This window comes from Branchiostoma belcheri, unplaced genomic scaffold (assembly GCF_001625305.1).
Source record: "Branchiostoma belcheri isolate BF01 breed outbred unplaced genomic scaffold, Haploidv18h27 scaffold38, whole genome shotgun sequence".
NCBI lineage: Eukaryota > Metazoa > Chordata > Leptocardii > Amphioxiformes > Branchiostomatidae > Branchiostoma > Branchiostoma belcheri.
Genome location: NW_017803998.1, coordinates 2,838,697 through 2,856,552, shown reverse-complemented (window position 1 = coordinate 2,856,552; position 17,856 = coordinate 2,838,697). Strand labels below are relative to the sequence as shown.

General features: G+C 39.1%; 1 protein-coding gene across 1 annotated transcript; it reads left to right on the top strand.

Moving 5' to 3' along the window:
- Window positions 1-8,331: 8,331 nt before the first annotated feature.
- Window positions 8,332-17,195, top strand: LOC109476615 (rab-like protein 2A). Its single transcript, XM_019777609.1, has 8 exons — window positions 8,332-8,470; window positions 11,652-11,681; window positions 12,573-12,652; window positions 12,918-12,997; window positions 13,516-13,627; window positions 15,143-15,240; window positions 15,489-15,572; window positions 16,220-17,195. The coding sequence occupies exons 1-8, from the start codon at window positions 8,370-8,372 to the stop codon at window positions 16,343-16,345; spliced, it is 711 nt and encodes a 236-aa protein (XP_019633168.1). The 5' UTR covers window positions 8,332-8,369; the 3' UTR covers window positions 16,346-17,195.
- Window positions 17,196-17,856: the final 661 nt, after the last annotated feature.

Here is a 17,856-nt window from a genome sequence, read left to right as displayed (position 1 = left end):
GTTTTGAAGCTTTGTGGATTGTAATCGGACGGAAAGCAGCTGTTTGGAAGAGAGTTCCATAATTTTGCAGTCCGGGGAAAGAAGCTGTTGTTGTAAAATGACTTGGAGACAGGTATGTTGACGGTGTATTGATGAGAGCTGGAAGAGAACCTAGTGGCACGCTGAAAGGTTCTGAGCGGCGGAACAAGAATGTCTTTAATTAATTATCTTCGTGACGTATATGATAGGCTGTTTTGAACGTAAGAAGATGGGCTTTGGAAAAGAGATGAAGGAAAGAAAACGTTAACATTTGTGCCAGCAGACAGAAAAAACTACAATTCTTCATTCAGCTCAATTCCTTTTTGTCATCTTTGGTAACTTGAATTCAGAATTCCCTGTTTCAGATAATCTTTTAATTTTACAAGCTAAAAGATGCATCTATAAATGTATAAAGGTCAACCATATGTTACTTTTTAATCTTTTCTTAATTGTGTAAGCCTCTTTCATATAGTAGAATATTCTACAGCTATAAGGAGGGGAAATATGCATAAGCATCGGGGCAAGTAGGGTATCTTTTTCATTTCAAGCATTATGATTTGAATTGTTATTGTATAATGGATATTTGTATAATGGATATCAGTATTTTGATTTATGATACAAAAACATTTATGTTGAGTGTAACAGTGTTTTTGATATTCATTATGATTCGGGAGGTCATACTGACGTTAGCGCTTGTAGAATTGGTACATAAGACTTTCTCTGCTTAGCACACAACACTAATGAGAAAGAGTGCCAGTATACCAGTTATCTAGCCGCCTGCTGTGGTGCTAAATTGGAAAAGCTTGTGGTCGACTGTCGAAAATTACCTGCTGAGTTGGCCGTATTGAGCATATACAGTAGCTGTACATGTGGTGATTATATGCCTTCATCAGAAAGGGAAAACATGAATAGATGGTGTATTATATGTTTATCTGTGTTTGCATGTGTTCCCAGCACTCTAGTTTACATATGGGAAATGCGAAGGTAACTAAAGGAAGATAGCTAACAAACCTAAGAAACAACAATGTTAGACATCCAGGTAATAAGATAAGCAAAACAGTTACTCATTCCAAGCAACTAGATATGATCATGATAGTTCTCAATAGTTTGTGTTTATAAACCTGTCACTGACGAAAGGTAGCGGATGCTAGCTGAAACGTCTGACAGTTTCCAAAAGCATATCCAGCTGCTTGGGTAACTTTTTTCTTGTGAGTAAAGCGTTCTCTCTTCCTAAGACTTGAAATGATCCTTCGTACATTTTGCAAAAAGACTTCACAATAAACCAGTATCATGTTTTCTTTACGGGCCATTCTATGGCACTGTAATTTTCCTATTTTAAACACTACTGTATTAGTTACCTTTAACTTGTAGGATGCCTTTAGGATTAAATATATTTGGCAATGTAACCATCTGTACATACTACATGGTATCGATGCATACCGACCGTATGATGTTGTTCCCTGCGCAGGTAAGGCCATGTTGATTTGATTATATGGATGACGTCGGCGTGCGCAGGAATTTTCGTCAGTTTCCAGAAAAATATTTTCAAAATTGTTCAAAGCAACTGCAAAATTAGCAAATACATGCCGTAAGTTGAAAAAAAAATGTAAAATGACACTAATGTCGTAGAATGCCATAGCCTGGAATCCATCCGTGAACGCTTTATCTCCGCTCCTTTCCCTCGCTCTGCCTTTTTTATTTATATGCCGTTTGTTTTGTGGCTATTTTCATTCGCGCAAAAATCCACTTACCTGCTTGGCGATTAAGCACATGTAGTTCTACATGTATGTATACAGTTTACAGTCTAAACTTCAAAGCTACATATATGTATACAGTTTAGAGTCTAAACTTAAAAGCTACTCACCGACCATGACGACTATAAAGGTGTACAGAAGCGCAGTAGAGACGGCCATCGTGACGGGAGAGTGGTTCTCCACAGCACGGACGGAGAATTCTGCAAGCTACGGTTCTGGGCACAACTCACTTACTGCTGAATCCAATTATGAACACCAGCCAATCACAGCCCTCCAAATTGTGAAGCTACAAACATTTGAAAACGCGTTGTGCCTGGAAACGCCCACGTCAGATCTGGACATCAGAGACCTGCCATCCTTACCAGTCAATCAATTAATGTATCAGCCAATCAGTTGCAAGATATTCTCCAATGTATCTAAGAAGAGAGAAAATACGGCTCTGGGCTTAACTCATTTATGACCGCGAAATCTACTTGTCAGGTTAAAAATACTAGCCGTTGCCATCCGAATGTTCCAGAAGTGCTTTATTTCAGTAATAAAGAATAAAGAATAAAGAATAAAGAATAAAGTACTTCATGGCTCGACATTTACAACGGTGAAATAAGGATGATTATCATCATCGATATTTATCGTGGTATGAAATATGAATGAATACTTATGAACAGTTATACGGTTCGTTACCAAATGTATCTACAGTAGTTAAATGTCGACGACTAAGCTTGGCCGGTCATGTTGTACGTAGTGAAGAACCAGCCAGTAGGCTTCTACTCTGGAATCCTGATACCGGTACGAGAAGAGTTGGACGCCCAAACATGACACTTAAGAAACTTATTGAAACTGAAACAGGCTTGGAGGGCCAGGAACTGATCTCTGTGATGAATGACAAACAGTTTTGGCGAGCTAACATTGTATGCTCCACCTCTATTATGGAGGATGAAAGATGATGATGATGAAATATGAATGCTTGGTAAGCAATGGTTGAAGTAGTTCCTAATTCTACAAATGCAACTGCAGAACAATATGACAATATTGACTGCCGTTGACATTTGCAGTGATAAAAGACACATGATTATCATCATCTTTCATTGTATAAAGAATAAGCAAACTTCGTACGTTCTGAATGCAGTCCTAATAAAACAACCGACATCTGAGATTGGTATGGACGGATGAAAGACTAAAATGATTGTTACCCTCTCTCCATTGCATCAATGGTACCAAAAACAACTTAATGAGCAGTATTTGAAAGTGGAAAGCCAACTTCGCGGCCCTTTGTATTTCAAAACTGGCTGGAAGCGTTTGCCAGTGGTCTGAATTATCTTCGAATTCGCAGCCCTTTGAAAACTCTTTACACCTGGAAGCGTCCACGTCAGAACTGAACATCAAACACCTGCGATCCTCACCCACACGGTTCAATTGAAAGGCCTGCTCCAATGTACACTTAAAAATAAAACAGCTATGTCTTAAATTTTCTGCGTGATGTGTATGATATAGTTTTGAACGTCGTAAGACGACGGGCTTATGAAATAGGTGAAGGAAATCAATTTTGTGAACAACAATAAGGCCACAGCAAGTAAATTTTATGGATGACATCCTCTGCAGACTCCAAATCTAATGCTAGCGGGCGAAAAAAACAAGGCGGGCCGAAAAAACAAGGTTCCTACATTTTCAAATTTTGACTCAATCATTGTACAAATGATTTTGATTTAGTGGGAACATCACATACACACAGCCAACATCACATATTACTGCATCAAAGAAAAGCACAAACATTAAATCAGAGCCTTTTATTTTCTTGTCTCCTCTTTTCATACTTATCTGCCGCCTACGTTCCGGCATGGCAACAGACATCTTTGCCCATTTTCGGCATGTTGACCACTTTTAGAGAGCAACAAAATTTCTTGTTGTTTTTTTCAAAATCAAGCGAAAATTAATACGCGCTCTGATGTCATTCATAAGAATTACATGCAGTGGCCTAATTGCCAACCCAAGAGGACGTCCCCAAACTGAATCTAGGTGGAAAATAGACGTACACAAGGACACAAGACTGAGGTCTGATTGAGATTCAAACTCAGAATTAATGTATTTGCAATCCAAGATAGAGGAGGTCTCTAACCAAGGCTAGGTTCTCATTTTCACCCGACTCAAGTGAGAAAATAAGTATATAAAGTGCATTTCCCTTGAGCACACAACATTTGGGTCGAGTGAGCTCGAGGAAATAGGTGTTAGGTACCTTTCCCTTACAACACTGGGGCCTGTCAGGGATTCAAACCCAGAACCTACGGATTCTGAGTTGAACAACCCTAACCACAAAACCACCTGCCACCTGTGTTTTGTAACGTCCATACGGAAAATACCTGAGACTTAGCTTTATTCAGGAAATCCAGGGCACCCGGTAGCCGAAAAACGGAGATATATACCGCCTATATAGGGGCTTTCCATTGAAGTCATAATAGTAATCAAGGTTTGTCCCTGAATGCTTAGCGACCTGCTTGATATGGATAAATGGAGTACAGCAACAGCAGGTTGGCGTGTTTAACAGACTTACACTGTGATCTAACTTGGTCATAGAAGAACTTTATTGCACGACAATTGCACATGGTACAATGTATGGCAAACTACATAAAGAGAGTAACAACAATAAAATAAGTGTGTTGAATAAGACCTAATGTCGACTAAAACCTAACATATCTATATCATAATCATTTAAATAATAAGGGATATCACAAGTCTTTGATAAAGTGTTACAATCGAGTGGTCATATGAGAAGCCTGTGTTTACCAGAAGGTGTGGGGAGACTAACTTTTAATCATTATATGGTTTAATGGGGCATTATGTAGCATTTTTGCATCAGAATATTGAAATATTCATTTCCAAAAACATCTTGGTGTGATTGTAATTTACTTCGATTTTTCATGTATATTTGTGCAATTATCTCACATTTCTGACTTTTATGGTTGGCACTAAAACAGCCCACACGAGGCACACTCAGTTTGTGGTGCCACCACAAACTACACAAATGTAAACAAACATGGCTGACAGCTGTGTTTCCAACTTTGAAACACACCCGTAAGGCGTCATATGTTGTCACCTCCACTTCCCGAATGACACTTTCCAATAGAGTAGGGTTGATTCAACTTACATTGTAAGAAATGAGCAGAAAATTGTCTTTTTGTATTGTCCTAATGTTACAGAATGCAGCTTTAAGATTTAAGATCCACTATGTCATTTTCACTGAGACTAAGACTCTATAGCCAAATTGTACACAAGTTATTGCTGGTAAATAACCAACTTAGGTGTTACTTTGGTGCTTTTTAGGTCAATTACGTACATGAAGAAAATAGCAATTTGACGGGCTAGAGATCTCTCAACCACATTTGCATTGATGTGGTTCTCCGTTGATATCACTGATTTAATTGGGACATCTGTCGTTTTTAGACTCATCTTAAACTAGGTTAGCGTCTCCATCATTCTATCAAAGTCCTCCTACAGCTACCCTGTGTGCCAAACTAGTATCGGGTCGTTAGCCGTTTTCCTTCGGCAGCCAAGAGCCCTTCCCCCGCCTATCTAAATTACCGCCACGGAGGAGTTGAGCCCAGGAGAATTTGTCCGGCCCTAGAACTAGTTTGGCACCCAGGGTATCCTACAGCAACAGTTTCTTTCCCCGTGCTGCAAATTATAGAACTCCCTCCCGAACACAAGCTTCCCTCTCGAATACATCCTCAAGTTTCAAAAATAAACATTCACCGCCATCTTTAGGCATAGTCACATATCTGTCGTGCCTACCCAGTGCCTACAAGTGGTCAATTTGATTTGCATTAAGCTGTACCGGTAAAAAAAAAACACCACTGTGTACGGATCATAATTTTCAGTCCTAAATGCACAATGTGGCGCGTCGGTGGCGCAGGGGCTCGAGCTTGGTCTCGGAACCAATAGGTCCCGGGTTCGATACTCACCGTGGCTCGACATTGTGCCCTTAAGAAAGGCACCTTACACGACTTTCCTCCCTGTACTATGGAGTGACACTCTTCGGCTAATCTTTTATTGAGTGCCCAAAGCACACTACGGGTTTGGTGCGCTAATGTGCCAACCTTTGTACATTTGCCACCGAAAGCCATTAAATGTATTTTCTATTTAAATGCGGAATTATATTCATGCGTGTTCACATCTCTATGTGCAAACTAAAATTAGCTTACAGTTTTTCAGTTCACAAGGACAACCGCTCTTAAAATTGTTACGCTGTTGAGGAAAATTGGCTAATAAAATTCCCGATCTGCAGTCCTTACTTGTATCGATAATAGGCCTCATTCTATGTCGTAATGCAATTATAGCGTTTTCTGACGAGTCATTCATATCTCAAATTATCTAGAGAATACGTGTGATTAGATTAACATCTTTCATGAAACCGCAAGACTTTATATCATCAATGACCATACGCTTGGTTAATGGATAATGGTTTAGACTCTCAATGCGTCCATTCCTGTTCCAATTCTATGGCCCTACAGTCCGGTCTTACGCAGCTTTACGTAACATACGAAACTGGTATTTTATGAATGCGGTTTACCGGTTATGCGGAAGAAACCAATGGATCATTTCTTGGAGGAAATAATTCTGAACAAAAAACTGTATATGGGATGGAACGCTATCATTTTACCTTTAGCTATAACTATATTTGAGTTGGTAGAATACACTGAAAAAAAAAACAGTATTTTTCATGTCAAAAATAGTACTCAAAATTGGAAATCTCTGTGGATATAGTCCATGGCGGGATATTGTTTGTCCAATACCAAGCCATCCACAGCGAGTGCCGGTGCGGTAACAAAACTTAGCTTTCAGCACCAAGGACAGTACTAGAAATACCCCCATCAAACTCCTTTCAAGCCGTACCCGGAAATTCAAGCCGTACCCGCTCAAAAATTCTGGCCGTACCCGGAAATTCGTGCCGTACCCGCGAAAATTTCAAGCCGTACCCGGTAATTCGTGCCGTACCCGCGAAAAATAGGTGGCCAGGAATATTTACCATGTACCAGAGCATAGGCTATATGAGGTTGTGTATCGTTGCCGTACAGGGTATTTAGACACGACTTCCGAGTGACTACGCACCGGGGCTGAGCGATATCCGCCATTATATTGGGTACGGCGAAAAAGTACAGGGTACGGGACGAATTACCGGGTACGGCTTGAAATTTTGAGCGGGTACGGCACGAATTTCCGGGTACGGCTTGAAAGGAGTTTGATGGGGGTGTAGAAACGATCGGCCGTCAGACAAGAGATGTCCGAAAATGCTTCCAAAGCCGACGCTGTGTGCGGCTGTACGTGTGATGGTGTCGTCTGACATTTGACAGACTCTAAAGCACTTACTAGTGTATAAGATGTCCTATATAATGATCTATAATGTGACATATGCTGATTTCATATTTATAGACTTAAGAGTCTGCAAACTCTTGCCGTTCTGTGCTTTTCTTAATCGATGTTTAAAAAAACGTCGTAACCTATTCCAAGTATTCCTTTTCGCCGTACCGCAGGTGGTAACGACTGTCATTAAGGTCTACACGGGGATCCTAGCAACGCTTAACGGTTGATAAAGGAGGTCCCACAACGTTAAGTAGCAAATTTAGGAAGACGGCAAAGCTTAACGCTGTAAATTGTTATTCTGCACGTTCCTATAATTAAATTAAACGCACTGCGCTAGAATTGGGGGTCTTATTTGTTACAAGTAGGACGCGCAAGATACAAACCCGGAGGTTCCATTGTGACTTCCGGGCTATCTGAACTGGCATTCGACTACCCAATATCAAACAAGGACCAAATACTGGTGGCACCGGTAAAATATGTGTTTTATACGGTGACAATATTTTACCCACATGTGCAACCACTTGAAATAGCTTATTCTCTGCTCAAAACCGATTGTTACTACGACAACGGACCAAACAATGATATATAATACTTTGCCCACAACCCCTCGAGTAGCTTGCCTTAATTATGTTCAACACTAATTGTTCCCGTGGCAACGGGCCAAACAAGCTTTGGGGCCTTCTCTCTCTCGTTCTTTGTGGCTTAATTGGTTTAAAAAATGTCACATTGAAATTTATCATATACAAGTGAAAGGCCCGTTCCAATGACCTGGAATTTCTAATTACAGTTTCCCCAATACAGGGCATTATGGTAGGGCATTATAGGCTGCATGATTTGTTGCTTAATGAAGCAAAATAAACCCGAATTCTCTATTACAATTGTGTGTTATGATAGAAATTACATATTCACCCGTACCCGTTTAAATTGAAAGGAACATTAGTGGATTTAATTAATGTAAATCGTCACCTGATTTGAATAATTAATGGTGACATTGTATAATACCTTAGTGGTAATTGATGGACTAGTTATACTAATGACACTAGTAGGTTAGATAAGGGGAATATTATCAGACATACATTATGTAAATGTGCATATCATTTGCATAATCATGGAGAAAATGCTTCAATAGCACGTTAGATATTTGCTAGATTGTACTTTCCAGCCTTTTCGCAAGGTGTCGCTTTGCGCTCACCTGCCGATCATTCCCATGATGCCCAGCGCCGCATAGTTTCTCGTAAATTCAAAATGGCGGATTTGAGAGCTTCAGTGCCAGAGTACGACAAAGAAGACGGCGAATATAAAGTCAAAGTCATCTGTCTGGGCGACAGCGCCGTAGGCAAGTCCAAGTAAGTCCCAGAGATCATGTTTGTGAAGTTTGAAGCTCGAATTCTCCTTAGAACGGGTGTAGTCGACCTCTTAAATGGCATGTTTCCGCCTTCTTACAAGGCACGGTTTGAAACACCGGCTTTCCGACATGTGCAAATCTCCGAGGCTTCATGACAGATATTTTGGAACGAAAATCTTTAAAATAGCAGAAAATTTGACTTAATTTACCAACCTATACCTACTATGGTTTGTTCTTGTAAAGAACATAACGTAAACACTATCCAGTTGTGTTTTGACCACCTGATCGAATAAATTATGTTTATGAAATACTAATCAAAGACAAATATTTACAAATAGAAGTAACGGTACTTAGTGTAGAATTATTTGCAATATTGTATGACCAGTATTGAAGCGAGAAAGGTACATAAACTTTTGTGCCCAAATATCTGCATTTGAACTGAAAAATTTGGCAAATTATAAATAATATGAAATAGAATGATTTTTATTCTTTGAAAAACATCATTGAAAAAATGCTATAATTTCAATCTTTGAAGATCAGAATCTCTTAAAAGCTGAGGTTTAAGTAGTCTCATATTCCTTTGGGTGACCATATGGATCAAATTCTGTTTCAAATTCATTTTCCACTTTCAGAAATAGCTCCCAAGGGTAAGATCATGTATGTAGACAGAGTGACTGAAAGGGCAAGTGTGCCATAATTGTTTCTTTTGTATAACTGGTAAACTGCCTCAAGGCATAACACAACAGTTTTGTGCAATAAGTACATGTTAGATCGGACTGTAAGGTTTGATCCACGCACACCTGGCAATTTTTTGGATAAGTATGGTGGGATTTTAACGTGCTTGAGGTGTGAATTTCTCAAACACAGGACCTCCAGCTTTACGTCATATCCAAGAGGACGTCCTCAACCAAATTTCAGTGAGAAAATAGGTGTAATAAAACTGTAAAGTACCTTTCCCAACGACACAACATTTGATTTTCAACCAGATCTGGCAGGGGCTGTAATCTAAGTTATAAACTCAGGCCATAACATTGGGGCCTGCTATGGATTTGAACCTAGAACCTTTACATTCTTTGAAGTCAGTGTAATTTCAACCCAAGAGGAGGTCACTAACTGAAGCTAGGTACCAGTACTCATTTTCACCTGATTTGACATTTTTAGTGAATACGTGTAAAGTGCCTTCCTCAAGGGCACAACATTTAGGCCTGCGCTGGATTCGAACCCTAAACCTTTGGATTCTAAGGCAGTGGTATTGCCAACCCAAGGGGATGTCCCGAACCGAAGCTTGGTACTCATTTTGTCAAGTAAGCAAATAGGAATAAAATTAGCCAAGTGAAAAAATAGGAGTAAAATTAGCATAGCCTTAACCACAGCTATGTTCTCATTTTGACCTGAGTTATAACTAGATGTAATGTACATGTGCCTTTTCCAAGGTCACAACATTGGGGTCTGCTATAGGATCATGTCAAACCTGAAACCTTTAGAAATTAGATTCTAACTGAATCTATGCCTGCCTCTCTCTAATAGATAAAACCAGAAAAATGGCAACTTGTTTCAAAGACACTTGCTGCAACAACAGACTGTTGGTCTTTTATTTATTCCAAGTTTATTATTAACAAGAGTACAGTCAGCTGGTATCAATATGACCCCAGCAAGGTTACTAGTATACAGCCCTGACAGCTGTTTGAAACAGGTGCATCTGACAGGTGTTTCCACCTGCACAACCAACAGGTGATCTGTAGTGCAACCAACATTTTGGTTGTGCAACCCTCATGCTAGATACATGCCAAAAAACATCTATAGAACACCCGTTTGGTGAGATTGTAACTTTTTAAAATAATATCTATGAACAAGGCTAATATTTTGCTGAGCTAATAAATATTCATGAGGCACCACATGAATATTCATTAGCTCTATACATTGCAGTATATCACTAAATCAATGTACAAGCTATAAAAGTATAAGAGTTAGTAAATGGCTGGTTATTCTAAGTGGAAAATAGTTACTCCCAAGAAGGTTTCAAATTCTGTATCAAAAATTGCACTAAAGGTATTGTATTGTAAACAGAGTATCCATTGTGTTGTTTCTATGTCATCATTAGTTTCAAATTTGGTCCCTTGACTCTTTGCCAAATGCCGCATTTGTTATTTTAGTTTTTGGTTTGTATTTCTTTGCTTCTTCTAGAAAAAATATGCTTGAAGAGGGAGAAAAAACATGTTACCAAAGCCCAATACTCGGAAAGAGTTGAGGTTTGAATTTTTCATTCAGAAATTTGGTTGTCAGTACTAGTATGTTTGTCACAAAGTACTGTAAGTCATTACTTTCATGGTACTTTTATGCTCATGTTTTTGAAGTTCACTTCTGTACTGTGAACTTATTATTACCAAATTATCAAATCATTTGCCTTTTGCCCCCCCTCCCTTCTGCTACCTTGAAGATTAACTTTTGTGAACATGTCCATTTTCCTCAGACTGTGAAATTTTGCTTCATGAATTACAGTAAAAAAAACGTTAATAATTTCATAGTAACCACCCATGAAAGTCTTTCTTTTTGGCCGTTGGGCTTGTTTGAAAATGGCTGTTTATAAAACCAATGCCCAGTTGTGTAAACAAGTCGTTCTATGGTATATTTACACAAAAGCTGATAGTATTGTTGTGTTTGGACTGGATACCACTGTTATCTGTGTATCCATTAAACATACCGCTAGAATGAATGTTTGCCGTCCTAACTTTCTAATTATTTTTTATAAAGAAAGATTAGGTCGAACTTCTTGGCCATTGTACGATCAGCACTGGAGTTATACATATATATAATTATTTAGCTTTACTGGTATGTCATACCTGGGCCGTGATAACATTTGATACACGTGTTCCAGCCTATATACTAGTACAGTGTAGAAATACATACCCATATCACACGGGGTTCTAACAGTCATCATACGGGTTCCATGGAATAATTCAAACATGTTTTGCCGCTATCGAAAATTCGAATACCAGACTTAGACATTGGAATTGATGTTGTTACAATTTTTTGTTTAAGGACACCAAATTTTATCAAATTATGGCTGATTTCGCATTGAAATGTGTGTTTTCTTGGGTGAGTATGGCATAAAGAGAAAACAACATGGTGTATGATATGGAAACATTGTTTTACTTATGTTTTATTGCCTTTTACCATTTCAGATTGGTGGAGAGATTTCTCATGGATGGATAGTATCCTTTTATGACATCTAGTTGTGTAAATCATATACTGTAAAACTATGTTTTGTGAGGACTTAATTTCATGGTAGAAGGGGAAAAGAGCTGGAGCTTTTTGTGGTGTTTTAAGATTTAAGTTTGTTGTGGGAACAATTCTGTATTTCTGTAGTACAGTTACTATAGTGATACAGTGGAAACAATGTAGCTAAAAGAATATGGATGTATTATTACATGCATGAATCTCATATTGTAAAAAAAAAGCAAATAAGTAGTCCACATTTTATTAATCTGCTTATAAGGCCACACTGACTTAATTTTATGGATGACATCCGCGCGCGCATTGATTTTCGCCTGATGTCCAAAAAAAAAAAGATCACGTCTTCCGAGGCTCTGGCCTGGCTTTAGGCCTGGGTAGTCCATGGTGGTTAGGGACAGGGAAGCCGGTGGTAACTCACTCTGGATGATGGCACCCAGGCAACCAAACTCAAGAACTCAGTAAATACGTACAGTGCCGATTCAAAAATTCCGCAGAAATCCAGCATGTGCCGGCCTGTCGTATACGTCGCAATGTAATGCGCCAAATTCACAATACCAGCTTTGTATTCGTATGGTTTAGTATCATTTTTGGCCGGATTTTTCTTTTTTTCGCCCGCGCGCACTAGTTTCGGTGCCTTCAGAGGATGTCATCCATAAAATTAAGTCGGTGTGGCCTAATAGAATCATAGATTATCTGGTACAAACTGAGATGAACAGGTATACAGTTGCAACATATTCATTGATTTTCTATTTTAGACATAAAAGCTGGGGTGTTTGTGTATGAAATGCGCTTATATAACAAATGACTTTTGTAGTTGTTAAGGACTTGCCTTGGGAAACCGTTGACGACCCTTGACATAATCCTCTCAGCCAACCACAGCAACTCTCCACGTACGCACTCACGTTATTCCGGTATCAGACGGAAGTCGGCGGCAAAGACGTGTGCGTAGGTGAGTGAAATTATCGTTTTAACCTACTTCACCCGTACAGTGAAGATGTGTCATGGTTCTTGAAGTGAACAGAGGCTGGCAAAGGGGTTTTCAGTATTCACAATGTTACTTTGAGGGTATGAAGGGGTGATTTAAAACCAGTGGTAAACATACAACAGTTTTTTTTTTTCAAACATCTATATGAACATGACAACTTCCCAAAATATCATGTTGGTACAGAAATGCCTTGTTGTTGTTTACTACAATGTTTGTTTGTTTGTTTTAGATTTCTGGGACACGGCAGGGCAAGAGAGGTTCAACAACATGCACCCTTCCTACTATTACCAGGCACACTGCTGTATACTGGTGAGTCCCTACATTTCAGGGGGGGGACCGTTAATGATGATGGAGAGGTGTGCTAAATTGGTATTGATAAAGCATCATGGTACCAAGGGTATAGTTTTAGTATTTCTTCTCTTATCTTTATGTCTGGGTACAGAAGTATTGTTTTGAGTGGGCTTGTGTGTGTTTGTATGCATGCTTGTCTGCAGCAAAAACAGTTTGCAGGGAGACAGAGTATATTTGGATACAGTTGATTGACAGCCAGGTCAAGTCTGAAGGTGACAATACATACCGGATGGGAGTAAGTGGTTGGTACCTGGAGGAAATCAGGAAATGGTTGACTGTGTGTAATGTCCAATTGAATTACATCATATAATCTCCTCCACAGTCCCAACACTTTCACAAAAACCCAGAAGCACTTCTCTGAAATTTTATATTTCTTGTTACCCAATGTAAGCAATCAAGGAATATTAATGTTTCTTGCTTGTTTGTTTGTTTGTTTGTTTGTTTTTGAGTAAATAAGAATGCTGTGTACATTGCAGGTGTTTGATGTGACGAGAAAGGTTACGTACAAGAACCTGCCCAACTGGTACAAAGAGCTGCGACAGTACCGACCAGAGATACCCTGCCTCGTCTGTGCAAATAAAATAGACGGTAAGTTTTCTCACTACATCTGGGTAAGGAAGTATTGTTTTGGGTGGCTGAGTTTATGGGTTTGTCTGTCCTAATGATAGGATAATTGATTTTAGTTGCAAGATGGGTGGGATGTGATTTTGACAGTTGATTGATAGGGAGGTCACCTGAAAATGATCTAACACACAACTTCAGGAAGTGGTGTAATACCTGATTAAATCACATTATACAATCACTTCCACAGTTCCCAAAATACTACTTGAGTTCTGTGAACTCGAAGCAGTTCAACCAATGGTAGCATGGCAATTAGCAATTCAACCAATGATAGCACGGTAATTATCAATTCAACCAATGATAGCACGGCAATTATCAATTCAACCAATGATAGCACGGTATGGCAACAATGATAGCACGGTAATTAGCAATTCAACCAATGATAGCATGGCACTTAGCATTGAAACCAATTAGATAGTTAGTAGCTGTAATTAGTAGTAGTAGCTATCCCAACAAGAGGATCATTAAATATTTGCATTTTCATATGTTGATTTTGTGCTTCTTCATTTTGCTGGACTATGGAGTCAGTCTATTGTCAGCTTTGCGCTTCCTAATTCTCTAGCCTCAGCTTTAAACACACACACACAAAGCTTCCAGCGCCAAGCTTGTTTTGGCATTTCACCACAGTTTTCCCTTTGTTTTCATGTCGGACCATCTCATGCTGATTTCTTAGATGGTAAGAAGATCCCATGCACGCCCTGTCACCTTCTGTTAGAGCCTCGTCACTCCCATAGACTCCTTTCACCCATAAATTACTATACCTTAAGTTCCTGTCACACATAGCTGAATATGGCCTCCTGAACACTAGCAGAACTCCACCCAATTATGGAATAGGTTGGGAGCAAGGTCAGCTGTGGCTGGCTGGTGTTCCCCAAGGTCGGCTAATGTTTGGCAGCGCCAGCCGAATATTTCAAAATGTTTAAAACATTCAGGTATGGACAGGAGGTTTGGTCATGGTTTGCTGGTGTTCGGGAGTAGGTTAACAGTGGTCAGAACATGTGTGGGGTCAAATTTGACTCGAATGTAACTCAAATTTGATTTGATTCGCATAGAGAGATAGGCATAGCCTACATTTGTGTAAATCTGGTCAGACTGCTCCCAGACTTCAGTTGGTGGTCAGCGGAAGGTTCTGAATGTGTGACAGGGGCTTCAGTGAAAGGAGTGAAATGTGTAGTTTGTGGGGTGCTTGTGTAGTTTATGCACTGTGCAACATGCATGCATCTGTTGTTTTTTTCTAAATCCTATTCAAAACATTTTTTTACATGCCCAAATCTCTAGTAATATTTCATTGCTTTCTTTTGCTTGCCCAGAGTTTCCTTTCGAAAAGGCCCACGAGACATAACATCTTGTATTCAAAGAGAAAATGTCTTTGCATGGTTGTTTCATATATAGGACAGTCAGAAGAACTTGTATAGCCATATAGAATATATTTAACCAATGTTTAGACTGTATGTTTATGTTGATTTTACTTGTTTTTTTCAGTGGACTACAAAGTCACACAGAAAAGTTTTAACTTTGCAAAGAAGCACCAGCTACCTTTCTACTTCGTGTCAGCCTCAGATGGAACAAACGTGGTCAAGGTAAAACATGACATTTCATAGTACAGTAGCCCCACCTAGCAACTCACTTCAGAAGTGCAAGTACATAATGTGTTTTACGATGATACCTCAACAGTAAGTTTGATTCTTCATGACTTAAGAACTGTTACTCCTATTGTATTCTTGAAACCAACAAAGGTATTTCAACCCCTCCCGACTTTTCCAGATGGAACGTTCCAAAATCAGCAATGATGTCTTTGTTGTTATTTATTGTTTATTTGTTGTTGTAGATGTTCAGAGAGGCCATCAAGTCCGCGGTAGGGTACAAAGAGAACACGACAGACTTCACAGACTTGGTCATGAGAGAGTTGGAGGTAAGTCAGTTTTTATCCATCATTATGAAGAGGCAGCAGAGTAGGTTGACAGCACTTGGGTGGGGGAAAGATTGACAGGCAGGATGTCAAAAGGTCAGACACAGGAAATGTGTTGAACTTGAAGGTCCCAGAACCTGGCCGGAGACAGCAGGTATTAGAGGTAGACAATGGCGGAAAGCCAAAATATTCACCTAATTGAACCTACACAGTTTCTGTCCTAGTCCAGATTTAATTTTCTACAATCTCAATTGAAAAATAGTCAATTGAAAAAGACCCAAAATACACATGTACTTCCTATAGTAGTAGTAGTAGTAGTAGTAGTGATAGTACATGTAGTAGTTGCTGTAGTAGTAGTAGTTGTAGTAGTAGTTGTAGCAGTAGTTGTAGCAGAAGTAGTATTAGTAGTACATGTAGTAGCTGCTGTAGTAGTAGTTGTAGTAGTGGTAGTTGTTGTTGTAGTAGTACTTGTGTAGTAGTAGTAGTAGTTGTTGTTGTTGTAGTGTAGTAGTAGTAACAGTAGTAATCCTGCAGTCCTGTATCAAGTTTGAAATCTCTGTCTTCTTGCTTGTTTCATCTTTTAAGTGAGAAGTCAGTGATTAGCGTCCATACTTGAAAGTGTGTCCTTAACTTGCCTCCCCTCATCTCAGAACTTAGATGACCTGAGTTTATCGAACGACGTTGACAGTGGCGTGGACACGGCGGGAAACTCGGCAGAAACACACACAGACGAGGCGGACGAGGAACAGGCGGAGGGAGCGACGGGGACCACGTGAGAAACGCTCTGCCAACGCTGTACATAACATAACATCCTACAGACAGGACCTGTACAGTACACGGCTCAGCTCTGTTCTACAAGCTACAACAGCACCTACTTCTGGCACCATTCCACCATATCTTTACCTTCAGCCTGCTAAAGTAGCCGTCTGGCACCAAATTTGTATTGGTTATGGGTTTAAGCAGCAGGGAGAAGGTTAAGTAAACCAGTGATCCAAACTTTAGCATGCCTTTTACATTGAAAGAGTCTGTTTCGTTCAAACACATTCCTTATTTGCCTTGTATGTTTCTTTTTTTCTTTTTGCTATGATTCAGTGTGAAGACAAGTGTGTAATTGTTGAGTACCATGTTTTATGTTTCTCATAAACATCAGAAAAATGTATAATTCTGTTGGGGACAATATGACGGCCAAGAATATTTCTCAAGAATTTTGTGTACCTCAAGGATTAAATAACAGATGCTGCATTAGTAGATCTTTTTAATATTACACTTTTTTCTTGATAATAAGAGTTGACTTTAATGTGTTCTTGCTTCTTTGGGACTAACAACACATAGAAAAAGGTTGCACCAAGATTTTCAGTGAAAAACTTCTTGTCAAAGCATAGCTTACATACTGCAGTCTGCTTTTTCACCAAGTTTCTAACTGCCTCCTAAAGTACTAGTATTGAGAAGAATTGAAAATGTCTCGCTAGAATTTTAGGACAGCAAACTAAGAAACAATTGAGAATATGATGTAGAACTTTGATAAGTTTGAAATATGATCTCAATAACTAGATACAGATACATCCTACAGTGTACTGTAAATCACTTTATGTTTGCTGTCTGAGAAAATTGGACATGTTGGCAGAACTAATATGTTCACAGTGGTGACAGGTGCAGCAAAAGAAAGTCGGCAAATCATTTGTTCACGGTAATGATAAGTTCGTGGTACAGAAGTGACCGCAAAAACTGCTAATATAAAAGTAATACAAAAAAGTTGTGATTTACAGTACCTCAAGTTTGTGCAAGAGAAAAAATCTGAAATAAGTCGCTGCAGTTCTTTCTTAAATCGCTGGGTGGCCTCAGTGCAGATAGTTTTGCCAATCTTCGTAACAAGTTCCAGATATGGAATCATAGGTTAAACTTGAAGGCCCTTGTAACAACATATCTGTTTCTAAGCATTGCTTTACGATAAGTCGCTGCATTTTTTGTTCAACTCCTAGGTGGCATGAGTACATCTGAACTTGATAGTTTTTTGTGACAGATTTTTCTGAGTGCAAGACGGTTTTTTAAGCATTTGTATACAGTCCTACTTGCACTGATGAAAAGACAAACCCATTTGAAAGGCTATGTGACTTTGAAAGCTTCATAATTCTGACTTCTCTACATGTCATATTCTCTCCACGGCTCAGAATACAGGTCTTAAATTTACAGAATTTTTTTTTCAAGTAGCAGAAAGAAATTTTAACAACTTGCAATTTAGCAAATGAAAAAGAAAAAGGCTTAGTGTTATGAATCACAAAACTGAATT

Excerpts from the sequence above, each read along its gene's own strand:
- LOC109476615 (XM_019777609.1), top strand. The coding sequence starts at position 8,370 with ATGGCGGATTTGAGAGCTTCAGTGCCAGAGTACGACAAAGAAGACGGC. Across the intron at positions 11,682-12,572 it reads AGATTTCTCATGGATGGATA|CCAACCACAGCAACTCTCCA; the intron begins GTATCCTTTTAT and ends TAATCCTCTCAG. Across the intron at positions 13,628-15,142 it reads CTGTGCAAATAAAATAGACG|TGGACTACAAAGTCACACAG; the intron begins GTAAGTTTTCTC and ends TGTTTTTTTCAG.